The following is a 13039-nucleotide window of genomic DNA, read 5'->3' on the forward strand; positions in this document are numbered from 1 at the left end:
GCCTGTTTCTCAGAGGTTCTTAGGAAGGGTCACTGGACATGAAACATTGACTCCACTTTCTCTCCACAGTGCTGCTAAACCTGCAGAATTTCTCCAGCAATTTCTGTTTTTGTTTCAAATTTTGAGCATCTGAATTTTTGTTTTTGCTATATTCTCTGGGATTTGGGAGACAGATGATTTCATTCAAGCATACAAAATTCTTAGATGAATTGGCATAGTAGATTCAGGAAGGATGATTTCCCTGGCTGGGAGTGGTGCAGAACTAGGGTCACAGTCCAAGAATAAGGGATATGACATTTCGGATTGTGATGAGGAAGATTTGTTTCACTGAGGATGGTAATTGTTTGGAATTCTCTGCCCAAAGGACAATGGAGATTCAATCATCGTGTATGTTCAAGATTGATGTTGCTAAATTTATATATGTGAAAAAAAAAATCAAGGGATACAAGAGTAGTGCCTGGAAAAGGATGTTGAAGTAACAAGTTACTCATGATCTTGTTGAATGTTGCAGGCATCTTGCAACTTTGAAATGCATACCCCTCCCATTTCTTGTAATAACTCTGAAACGTATTTTTCAGGCATCTGTATGAGCGTATTGATGGCCGTGTGAGGGGAAATCTTCGACAGGCAGCAATAGATCGTTTCTCTAAACCCGATTCAGATCGCTTTGTTTTTCTGTTGTGCACCCGTGCAGGGGGCTTGGGGATTAACCTCACTGCTGCAGATACTTGTATCATCTTTGATTCTGATTGGAATCCACAAAATGACCTCCAGGTGAATTTGTCTGTACTATTCTGGATTGACTTTGTTTTCAGTTATATTTATTGAATGTACAGTACTCTGATAGCTCCCTACTTAAGTGTTCTACCCCACAGGCTCAAGCTCGATGTCACAGGATTGGACAAAGCAAAGCCGTGAAAGTATATAGATTAATAACCAGAAACTCTTATGAAAGAGAGATGTTTGATAAGGCAAGTCTGAAACTTGGATTGGACAAAGCTGTTCTGCAGTCTATGAGTGGAAGAGAAAACAGTGCCAATGGGGTATGTGTACTTGTTCATACTGTAGTCAGCTCAGCTTAAGCAAATTTCTCTGGCTGTATAGAAGATATATATTTAGAATTGAGATCAGTATTAAAATTATTCAAAAATATTCAGGTTCAGCAGCTTTCAAAGAAGGAGATTGAGGATCTCCTTAGAAAAGGAGCATATGGTGCACTGATGGATGAAGAGGATGAAGGGTCAAAATTCTGTGAGGAAGATATCGACCAGATTCTCTTGAGACGTACTCACACAATTACTATAGAGTCTGAAGGAAAAGGTTCTACTTTTGCGAAGGTAAATATCTTTAACCATATACTAGCACACTTACATTTGATGTCATATGTGCACCAATGTAATCTAGTGCTAATCATTGAAATATCTGCTAACAACATAAATTGTACAGAATTTTCCCAACCAATAAGATGACTTTCTGTATAAATCTGTTCAGGCAAGCTTTGTAGCTTCTGGGAATAGAACAGACATTTCACTCGATGATCCTAACTTTTGGCAAAAGTGGGCGAAAAAAGCTGAATTGGATATCGATGCAATAAATGGAAGGGTAAGCGATACATTGCCACGTGTATTATGTTAAATGTGCAATACTGTTTGTTTTTTTGCTCATTTGTATTTCTTTAATTTGCAGAACAATTTGGTGATTGATACACCAAGAGTAAGAAAACAGACAAGACACTACAATGCTATTAAAGAAGATGAACTAATGGAATTTTCAGATTTAGAAAGCGAGTCTGAAGAAAAGACTGGGAAACCCCTCCGTAGACAGCAAGACCGGTCACATGGCTACCCTAGGACTGAATGTTTTAGAGTGGAAAAGAACCTGTTGGTGTATGGGTGAGTAAATTGCAGAATACAAGCTTTCAGATAATCCTATAATAATTTGCTTCTCTCAGTTTTCAAAAGATTCTGTATATTATTTTTTAAAAAGTAACTAACTTAAAAGTCTGCTAAAGAATATAAATCTGTATATTTTCTTCCTCAAATTGGATGGTTCTTTAGATATATCCTCTGCTACTAAATTAAGTCTAAAGCACTTGGAAGCCCACTGCCAACTCTGCTTAGATTGTGTGATGTGCAGCTGAGTATCATAGCATTGTGGAAGTCATGGTGAAGACCAAGTAAAGAGAGTCCACATATCACAATGGATGAGGATTCCAAAGCTTCCCTTTGGTTTTGTAGTTTGGCAGGATTATGTACTTGAGCTGCACTGAGTAATAACAAAAACTAGCAATGTTAAAATTGCCTCTGAGGCCGAGATAATCATAATGTTCTACAAAATGTGTTACACAAGCACGAGATGGTCCTGTGCTGCTAACATTTATAAAATTGAAGTAAAAGTGTGCAAGTATTGTGTACGAAGTGTCTTCATTATTGCTTTAAAAATACATTTTGTTGAAACTTGTCAAATTATATTCATCAGGATAAGTTATAGGAAGTGCTAATGTAAAGAGAAAGTAGCCCTATACATTTTCTAATTCGCTCATTGAGGCAAACCTTCATCGCCCATCCCAAAGGGTCAGTAAGAATCAACCATATTGCCATGGGTCTGGAGTCACATGTAGCCCAGACCAGGTAAGGATGGCAGCTTCCTTCCCTAAAGATTTTTCCTGTGATCAACAATGTATTCATGATCGTCATTAGATTCTTAATTCCAGACTTTTTTTAATTGAGTTCAAATCCACCATCTGCCATGGTGGAGTTCAAATCCTGATCTCCACAAATTACCTGTGCCTCTGGATTAATGGTCCAGCAATAATGCCACGAGGCCATCATCTCTCTCTAAAAAGGAGTGTGTAGATTGGTGGAGGCGTTGATGTGGGGGATGCACTAGTTAATGATGACTGACAATTAACTTTGAATCTTTAATTGAATGTTCAATCAGGCAGTTTGGTAAGAAATTGCCAGAGATTTGTCTACTTTTGTCTCCTGCCTGGCCTCCCTTTTACTAATCAGTATACATAGAGATTCCTATAGTGCTATAAGATTGGCATTATCAGCTACTACTTCAGTAGGGTTCAAGCCACTTGTTCATTATGCAACCTTGATGCTGTATTGGGGTGCTTCATATCCTGCACTTTTAATAGCTATCTTGAAGAGATGATTTCATGCTGTATGCCATCAAACATATGAGCAGGCCTAAGATTGTTACTTTTAGTTCTGAAAAGTGTCCATCCATCTCTGATTAACCTAGAAGGATAAAGTCTTTCAAACTAGGTGTTTCACACTTCTATGATGTAATAGCAATATAAGTGGTATTTGCCATCCTTGAGGTGTTGCTGTCAAGAATAGGAATGGTCTGCCCTCACAAATGAGTTATGTGGTTTACAAATTTCAGTGCTGGTGTGATGCTGTGCAGGCTACATGTTGCACAGACTAGTGGATCAAATGGGATATTCTTTTTGTCATTTGCAACAGGGAAGATATTGACCATTTCCAACTAGCCTCTGCTTGTAAAATGGAGTCCACTTCTGACTATATGAGGAATTGTGCTGATAACCAATCACCAACCAGAATAATCAGCTGAACTGCAGCATAGAGCATTGAAGATACTGGAAGTGCCATAAATTAACATAGTTCCTGTTCATTTTAGTTCAGGAATATGTCCAAACACTAGACTTGCTTCAGCTGAAGATAATAAGTGATCAGTTATTCTATGGTGCATTTCTCAAATCAATGCATTCACTAAACAGACTCAAACTGCTTGGTTTAAACTTTGGCAATTAATTGTCAGTCATCACTATCTGGTGCATTTATCATGTCAACATTTCTACCAATCAAAGTCTACTTGCCAATCAGTCAGTATCTAATTGCCAACCAGGAGAATGCGAGGACTACAGATGCTGGAGATCAGAGTCAAAAAGTGTGGTGCTGGAAAAGCGCAGCCGGTCGAGCAGCATCCGAGGAGCAGGAGCGATAACGTTTTGAACATAAGCTCTTGGGAATGAGTCAGTGGCCCAAAAGGGCTGAGATAAATGGGAAGAGGTGGTGATGGGCAAAGGTGGCTGAGGTTGTAGTAGGTAAATGGAGGTGGGGGTAATGATGGTAGATTGGAAAGGAGGGTGCAGCGGATAGGTTGGAAGGAAGATGAACAGGTAGGGCAGTGCCATGTTAGAAGGTTGGCTCTGGGATAAAGTGGGGGGGGAAGCGGGGAGATCATAGAAACTGGCGACATCTACATTGATCCCATGCGGTTGGAGGGTCCCAATGCAGAAGATGAGGCTTTCTTCCTCCAAGCATTGGGTAGCTAGAGTTTGGCGATGGAGGAGGCCCATGTCTTTGGTGGAGTGGGAGGGGGAGCTGTTTAGTCCGTGTGTCCTAGAGACGTTCTCTGAAACATCCTGCAAGTTGGTATCCTGTTTTCCCAACATAGAGGAGACCACACCAAGAGCAATGGACACAGTAGATGACATGTGGGAGAACAGGTAAATCTCTGTCGGATGTGGAAGGATCCTTTGGGGCCTTGGACAGAGGTGAGAGGGTGGCAATGGCGCAGGGTTTGCACTTCTTGTGGTGGCCGACTCCCTCAAGGCATCCCAAATCGCCTCCTTCAGAGACCACAATTTCCCCTCCCACATGGTTGACAATCCATCCAGTGCATCTCCTCCACTTCCCATACCTCTGCTCTTGAACGCCATCTGTCTAATCACAACAAGGACAAAAGCCTCCTGGTCCTCACCTTCCACCCACCAATCTCCAGATAGATTGCATCATCCTTGGCTCTTTCCGTCACCCATAAACAGACCTCACCACCAGTGATAGGTTTCCCTCCCCGTCCCTATCTGCATTCTGCAAAGACCGTTCCTTTCACCACTCTCTTTGTCAGGTCCATGCCCCTTACCAACTCGCCCTCCACACCTAGTACCTTCCCCTGCCACCGCAGGAGGTGTAAAACTTGCGCCCACACCTCTCCCTCCACCTCCATTCTAGGCCTCAAAGGATCCTTCCATATCTGGCAGGGATTTTTTGAACATCTAAATACCTCATCTACTGTGTCCATTGCTCTCAGTGCGGGCTCCTCTACATTTGAGAGACAGATGCCAACTTGCAGAACATTTAGAACATCTCTGGAACACTTGCAACAACCAGCCCCACTGCCCTGTGGCCGAACACTTTAACTTCCCCTCCCACTGTCCTGTGCTGCCTCCACCGCCAAACCCTAGCCACCCAACGCCTGGAGGAAGAATCCCTCATCTTTTGCCTTGGGACCTCCAACCACACGGCATCAATGTAGATTTCACCAGTTTCTTCATTTCCCCTTTCCCTACCTTATCCCAGATCCAACCTTCCAACTTGGTACTGCCCTCTTGAACTACCTGTCCATCTTCCTTCCCACCTATCCACTCACTCTTCCTTTCCGACCTATCACTATCACTCCCACTGTCATCCACCGATCACATTCTCAGCTACCTTTCCCCCAGCCCTACCCTCCTCTTACTTATCTCTCAGCACCCTTGGGCCACTCTCTCATTTGTGGTGAAGGGCTTATGCTCAAAACATCAACTCTCCTGTTCCTCGGATGCAGCCTGACTGGCTGTGTTTTTTCCAGCACCATACTTTGCAACTACTTGGCAACTAATCAGCATTCTTCTCTCAGATTGAATGTGGCATTTCCTTTACATTGGTGTTCATTGTAAATTATACTAGTGAGTACAAGGTGAAAAACTTAGGCGGTGTGTCTTTTTTAGCGATATATAACTTTTGAACTACCAAATGACCGCAGGTATCTTGTTCTCTCCCTCACCTCTATGTGCCCCTCAACCTTTTCTATTTCCTGTTTTCTTACTGTCTTGACCTTTTTAAACATGGGGGAAACACAAGGAAATTGAAGAACCTTATCCCATTTAGTTGTGATGCTTTATGTCCAAATGTTTCCCTGCTATGACCCCATTTCAAATCCTGGAAATTATGTGACCCAAATGTGTGAGCTTTCACAGGCAGGACAGGGAAGGAGGAAGCCTGGCTGGGGGAGACCTATGTGAGCTGGGGACTGGGGAGAAGGCATCTGTTTGAACAGGGAAGGAATTATGCTGCATCAGTTCATGACCTCAAATGTTCTGCTCATGACCCCAGCTTTGGGAAGCCCTCCATCTTGCATTAAGATACCCACATTACGTCACAAAATTTATGGAATAAATCTCAAGATTGTAATGGTATGGATGGAGACCATTTGGCTGATCATACCTGCACCAGAAATGACCAACAAACCCCAAGAGTAGATTGGTTCCATTCCAAAGTTATTAAAGAAGTAGGTGAGATCTTTGCAGATGTTCCAACATAATCTTCTAAGTTGGAAACTGTTCCCAAACATTGCATAAAACCTCACTGTTTCAGAAAGTTAAGAGAAACCAAGTAACTACTAATCAGCTAGACCAACAACTGATGAGAATATCATTGAAGCTTTAATTGTGGGTAAAGGGTGACCCAACACCTTAATTTTCAGCTGATCATAGAAAGTCTGATGGGTAGGTCAGGACTAGCAAACCTGATTGTGCAGGTACAATGGAATAACTACAAATGTTACTTATGTCAACTTCCAAGAAATATTCAAGAGATTTTCCAGACTATTTGTTAAGATTGAAGCCAAATTGTTAGCTTGGTTAGGAAATTGGCTGAGCAAAAGGCTGCAGATGTGACTTGGAAAATCCCCATCCCTACAGCTGTTCACTGTATTCATTAACAAGTTAAATGATGAGAGAGCAAACCACATTACTGAATTTGCTTATGATGCTTAGATTAATAGCATTGTAAACAAAGAGGCATTGTTAGATTAAATGGTCGACTGGTCAAGAGTATGGCAAATGAGAGTTCATCCATCTAAAGAATGGAAGAGTACTTTGTAAATGCTGAAAAGCTAAAAACAGTGGAGGTACAAAAAAGTGTAGTGTGGTGAGGATGGAATGGGATGGAGATGGTTGGTGAAAAAGCACTTGACAAGTGAAGAGGGATGATGAGAAAAGACTGGTGGCCTATATGAAGGAGAGTGCCAACTTCTTGCATAGGCATATCAATAGTAAAATAAATAGAGTTGATTAGGGCAGAGAAATGAATTTACACATGAGGGCAGAAGGCTTGACTGTTAGATGAATACTCTGCATCTGTCTTTACTAAAGGGGTAGATAGAAGATAATTCCTCCATGTTTTGGTCATTTCCTCCTACTATTTGATTTGTTAAATGTACCTGGATTTTATGACATGCCATACTGCACTGTATATAACTGAATGTTTCAGGACTGTTTTGGAGCAGTCTGTTTTCTGGTAACTTGTATCAAGGAATGACAGTTCATCAACATTTTAAAGATTGAGCCAAAATGTGATGTTGCATTGGAACCAAGATTTTCTATTCCTTGTTGGCAGTCAGCAAGGACTTAGCAAAGTTGCTCCCTGACGAGGACACGTTTTGCTGTAGAACTGCATTAACATTGCAGAATAAAAGTAGGAAACTGAACAAACCTATTTCTGAGCTTTATGAAACCTCCATCTTTTTAATCCTGTTACTAAAACAGCTAATCTCCACTTTTTTTGTAGCCAGAGCATTTATCTCATCAGTTTGATCTTTTCCTGTTTAGAAACTTCAGTATCTTCAATGTTAGACCAGAGGAAAGTGGTATTGTAAGGGGTACAGGAGCAAAGGAGCTCAGGTTGTCAGAGAGGTATACAGCACAGAAACACACCCTTCAGTCCAACCCGTCCATGCCGACAAGATATCGCAACACAATCTAGTCCCACCTGCCAGCACCTGGCCCATATCCCTCCAAACCCTTCCTATTCATATACCCATCCAGATGCCTCTTAAATGTTGCAATTGTACCAGCCTCCACCACATCCTCTGGCAGCTCATTCACCCTCTGTGTGAAAATGTTGCCCCTTAGGTCTCTTTTATATCTTTCCCCTCTCACCCTAAACCTATGCCCTCTAGTTCTGGACTCCCCCACCCCAGAGAAAAGACTTTGCCTATTTACCCTGTCCATGTCCCTCATAATTTTGTAAGTCTCTATAAGGTCTCCCCTCAGCCTCGACGCTCCAGGGAAAACAGCCCCAGCCTGTTCAGCCTCTCCCTGTAGCTCAGGTCCTCCAACTCTGGCAACATTCTTGTAAATATTTTCTGAACCCTTTCAAGTTTCACACCATCTTTCCGATAGGAAGGAGACCAGAATTGCACGCAATATTCCAACAGTGGCCTGACCAATGTCCTGTACAGCTGCAACATGACCTCCCAACCCCTGTACTCAATATTCTGACCAAGAAAGGAAAGCATACCGAACGCCTTTTTCACTATCCTATCTACCTGCGACTCCACTTTCAAGGAGCTAAGAACCTGCACTCCAAGGTCCCTTTGTTCAGCATCACTCCCTAGAACCTGACCATTCAGTGTAGAAGTCCTGATAAGATTTGCTTTCTCAAAATGCAGCACCTCTCATTTATCTGAATTAAACTCTGTCTGCCACTTCTCAACCCATTGGCCCATCTGGTCAAGATCCTGTTGTAATCTGAGGTAACCCTCTTCACTGTCCACTACACCTCCAATTTTGGTGTCATCCGCAAACTTACTAACTGTACCTCGCATCCAAATCATTTATGTAAATGACGAAACGTAGACAGCCCAGCACCGATCCTTGTGGTATTCCACTGGTCACAGGCCTCCAATCTGAAAAACAACCCTCCACCACCACCCTCTGTCTTCTACCTTTGAGCCAGTTCTGTATCCAAATGGCTAGTTCTCCCTGTATTCCATGAGATCGAACCTTGCTAATCAGTCTCCCATGGGGAATTTTGTCGAACACCTTACTGAAGTCCATGTAGATCACATCTACTGCTCTGCCCTCATCAATCTTCTTTGTTACTTCTTCAAAAAACTCAATCAAGTTTGTGAGACATGATTTCCCACGCACAAAGATATGTTGACTATCCCTAATCAGTCCTTGCCTTTCCAAATACATGTACATCCTCTCCCTCAGGATTCCCTCCAACAACTTGCCCACCACTAGGGTCAGGATCACTGGGCTATAGTTCCCTGGCTTGTCTTTACCGCCCTTCTTAAACAGTGGCACCACGTTTGCCAACCTCCAGTCTTCCGGCACTTCACCTGTGACTATCGATGATACAAATATCTCAGCAAGAAGCCCAGCAATCACTTCTCTAGCTTCCCACAGAGTTCTCGGGTACATCCGATCAGGTCCACCGTTAACCCTTTCAAGACATCCAGCACTTCCTTCTCTGTAATCTGGACATTTTGCAAGATGTCACCGTCTATTTCCCTACAGTCTATATGTTCCATATCCTTTTCCACAGTAAATACTGATCCAAAATATTCATTTAGTAACTCCCCCACTCTCTGTAGCTCCACACAAAGGCTGCCCTGCTGATCCTTGAGGGGCCCTATTCTCTCCCTAGTTACCCTTTTGTCCTTAATATATTTGTAAAAACCCTTTGGATTCTCCTTAATTCTATTTGTCAAACCTATCTCATGTCCCTGTTTTGCCCTCCTGATTTCCCTCTTCAGTATACTCTGACTTTCTTTATACTCTCAGGATTCACTCGATCTATCCTGTCTATACCTGACATGTGCTTCCTTCTTTTTAACCAAACCCTCAATTTCTTTAGTCATCCAGCATTCCCTATACCTACCAGCCTTTCCTTTCACCCTGACCGGGATATACTTTCTCTGGATTCTTGTTATCTCATTTCTGAAGGCTTCCCATTTTCCAGCCATCCCTTTACTTGTGAACATCTGCCCCCAATTAGCTTTCGAAAGTTCTTGCCTAATATCGTCAAAATTGGCCTGTCTCCAATTTAGAACTTCAACTTTTAGATCTGGTCTATCCTTTTCCATCACGATTTTAAATCTAATAGAATGATGGTTGCTGGCCCCAAAGTGCCCTCTCCACTGACTGAAGCGCATACTGAATCAGAAAATTGTCTTGTACACACGTAACAAATTCCTCTCCATCTAAACCTTTAACACTATGGCAGTCCCAGTCTATGTTTGGAAAGTTAAACTCCCCTACCATAACCACCCTATTATTCTTACAGATAGCTGAGATCTCCTTACAAGTTTGTTTCTCAATTTCCCTCTGACTATTGGGGGGGTCTATAATATACAATCCCAATAAGGTGATCATCCCTTTCTTATTTCTCCAGTCCACATAAATAACTTCCCTGGATGTATTTCTGGAAATATCCTCCCTCAGCACAGCTGTAATGCTATCCCTTATCAAAAATGCCACTCCCCCTTTTCTCTTGCCTCCCTTTCTATCCTTCCTGTAACATTTGTATCTTGGAACATTAAGCTGCCAGTCCTGCCCATCCCTGAGCCATGTCATATTCACTCAGGAACAGGACATTGTTGCTGATGTGAATATTGAGTCACAATTAATTAGAATGGATAGCTTTGAGATATGTCGGGAAGAGGTGTTGGAAATTCTGGAAAGGGTGAATGTAGATAAGTCCCCTGGGCCTGATGGCATTTATCCTAGGATTCTCTGGGAAGCAAGGGAGGAGATTGCAGAGCCATTGGCCTTGATTTTTATGTCGTCGTTGTCTACAGGAATAGTGCCAGAAGACTGGAGGATAGCAAATGTGGTTCCCTTGTTCAAGAAGGGGAGTAGGGATAACCCTAGTAACTATAGGCCAGTGAGTCTTACCTCTGTTGTGGGCAAAGTCTTAGAGAGAATTGTAAGGGATAGGATTTATGAATATCTGGATAGGAATAATGTGATCAAGGATAGTCAGCATGGTTTTGTGAAGGGCAGGTCGTGCCTCACAAACCTTATTGAGTTCTTTGAGAAGGTGACTAAGGAGGTGGACGAGGGTAAAGCGGTAGATGTGGTGTATATGGATTTTAGTAAGGCATTTGATAAGGTACCCCGTGGTAGGCTACTGCAAAAAATACGGAGGTATGGCATTGAGGGTGAGTTGGAGGTTTGGATTAGGAATTGGCTGGCTGGAAGAAGACAGAGGGTAGTAGTTGATGGTAAAGGTTCATCTTGGAGTGCAGTTACCAGCGGTGTTCCGCAAGGATCTGTTTTGGGACCGTTGCTGTTTGTCATTTTTATAAATGTGACCTGGAGGAGGGGCTAGAAGGTTGGGTGAGCAAGTTTGCGGATGATATGAAAGTTGGTGGAGTTGTTGACAGTGAGGAAGGATGTGCCAGGTTACAGTGGGATATAGATAAGCTGCAGAGCTGGGCAGAAAGGTGGCAAATGGAGTTCAGTGTAGCTAAGTGTGAAGTGATTCACTTTGGTAAGAGTAGCAGGAAGATGGAGTACTGGGCTAATGGTCGGATACTTGGTAGTGTGGATGAGCAGAGGGATCTTGGTGTCCATGTACACAGATCTCTGAAAGTTGCCACCCAGGTAAATAGCATATGGTGTACTGGCTTTTATTGGTAGAGGAATGGAGTTCCGGAGTCCTGGGGTCATGTTGCAGTTGTACAAGACTCTGGTGCGGCCGCATCTGGAGTATTGTGTACAGTTTTGGTCGCCATACTATAGGAAGGATGTGGAGGCACTGGAACGGGTGCAGAGGAGGTTTACCAGGATATTGCCTGGTATGGTAGGAAGATCATATGAGGAAAGGCTGAGGCACTTGAGGCTGTTTTCATTGGAGAAAAGAAGGTTTAGGGGTGACTTGATAGAGGTGTACAAGATGATTAGGGGTTTAGATAGGGTTGACCATGAGAACCTTTTTCCACGTATGGAGTCAGATATTACGAGGGGGCATAGCTTTAAATTAAGGGGTGATAGGTATAGGACAGACGTTAGGGGTAGATTCATTACTCAGCGAGTCGTGAGTTAATGGAATGCCCTGCCAGTAACAGTGGTGGACTCTCCCTCTTTATGGGCATTTAAACGGGCATTGGATAGGCATATGGAGGAAAGTGGGCTAGTGTAGGTTAGGTGAGTTTGGATCGGCGCAACATCGAGGGCCGAAGGGCCGGTACTGCACTGTATTTTTCTATGTTCTATATGTTTCTGTGATTGCTATGACATCCCAGTCCCTTGTTCCTAACCGTGCCCTGAGTTCATCTGCCTTCCCTGTTAGGCCCCTTGCATTGAAATAAATGCAGTTTAATTTGTTAGTCCGACCTTGTCCCTGCCTGCCCTGACTGTTTGACTCACTTCTGTTCTCAGCTGTACCCGTATCAGATCGATCTCTTTCCTCACTATCTCCCTGGGTCCCACCCCCCCACCTTGCTCGTTTAAATCCTCCCAAGCAGTTCTAGCAAATTTCCCTGCCAGTATATTAGTTCCCTTCCAATTTAGGTGCAATCCATCCTTCTTGTACAGGTCACTTCTACCCCAAAAGAGATTCCAATGATCCAAAAATGTGAATCCTTCTCCCATTCACCAGCTCCTCAGCCATGCATTCATGTGCTGTATCCTCCTATTCCTGCTCTCACTAGCTCGTAGCACTGGGAGTAATCCAGATATTACTACCCTTGAGGACCTCCTTTTTAAATTTCTGCCTAACTCTCTGAAGGGAGATTACAGAGTCTCAACCTTTTCCCTTCCCATATCATTGGTTCCAATGTGGACAATGACCTCCTGCTGGCCCCTCTCCTCCATGAGAACATTCTGCACCCTCTCTGAGACATCCTTGATCCTGGCACCAGGGGAACAACACACCATTCTACTTTTCTCTGCTAGCCACCGAAATGTCTGTCTGCACCTCTGACTACAGAATCCCCTAACCTAGTTGATCTCTTAGAAGCCGATGTACCCCTCATTGCATTAGAGCCAGTCTCAATACCAGAACGTTCATGCTACGTTCCCCTGAGAATCCATCACCCCCTACATTTTCCAAAACAACATACCTGTTTGAAATGGGTATATCCACAAAAGACTCCTGCCCTAGGTGCCTACCTCTCTTACCTTCCTGGAGTTAACCCATCTGTGTGACTGGATCTGAGACTTTCCCCCCTTCCTATAACTGCCATCCATCACATACTGTTGCTGTTGCAAATTCCTCATCGCTTCTATCTG

At 43.1% G+C, this 13039-nt stretch overlaps 1 protein-coding gene across 3 annotated transcripts in view; it reads left to right on the forward strand.

Moving 5' to 3' along the window:
• The window catches only part of chd7 (chromodomain helicase DNA binding protein 7), a 343180-nt gene that overhangs the window by 252982 nt on the left and 77159 nt on the right, over positions 1-13039 (forward strand). For all 3 annotated transcript variants that reach the window (XM_060822645.1, XM_060822642.1, XM_060822647.1), the window contains 5 exons: positions 579-774; positions 876-1043; positions 1158-1337; positions 1492-1602; positions 1687-1892. In XM_060822645.1, the coding sequence (XP_060678628.1) occupies positions 579-774; positions 876-1043; positions 1158-1337; positions 1492-1602; positions 1687-1892 (861 nt within the window). The remainder of the gene's footprint in view (positions 1-578; positions 775-875; positions 1044-1157; positions 1338-1491; positions 1603-1686; positions 1893-13039) is intronic.

This window comes from Hemiscyllium ocellatum, chromosome 4 (assembly GCF_020745735.1).
Source record: "Hemiscyllium ocellatum isolate sHemOce1 chromosome 4, sHemOce1.pat.X.cur, whole genome shotgun sequence".
NCBI classification, from domain to species: domain Eukaryota; kingdom Metazoa; phylum Chordata; class Chondrichthyes; order Orectolobiformes; family Hemiscylliidae; genus Hemiscyllium; species Hemiscyllium ocellatum.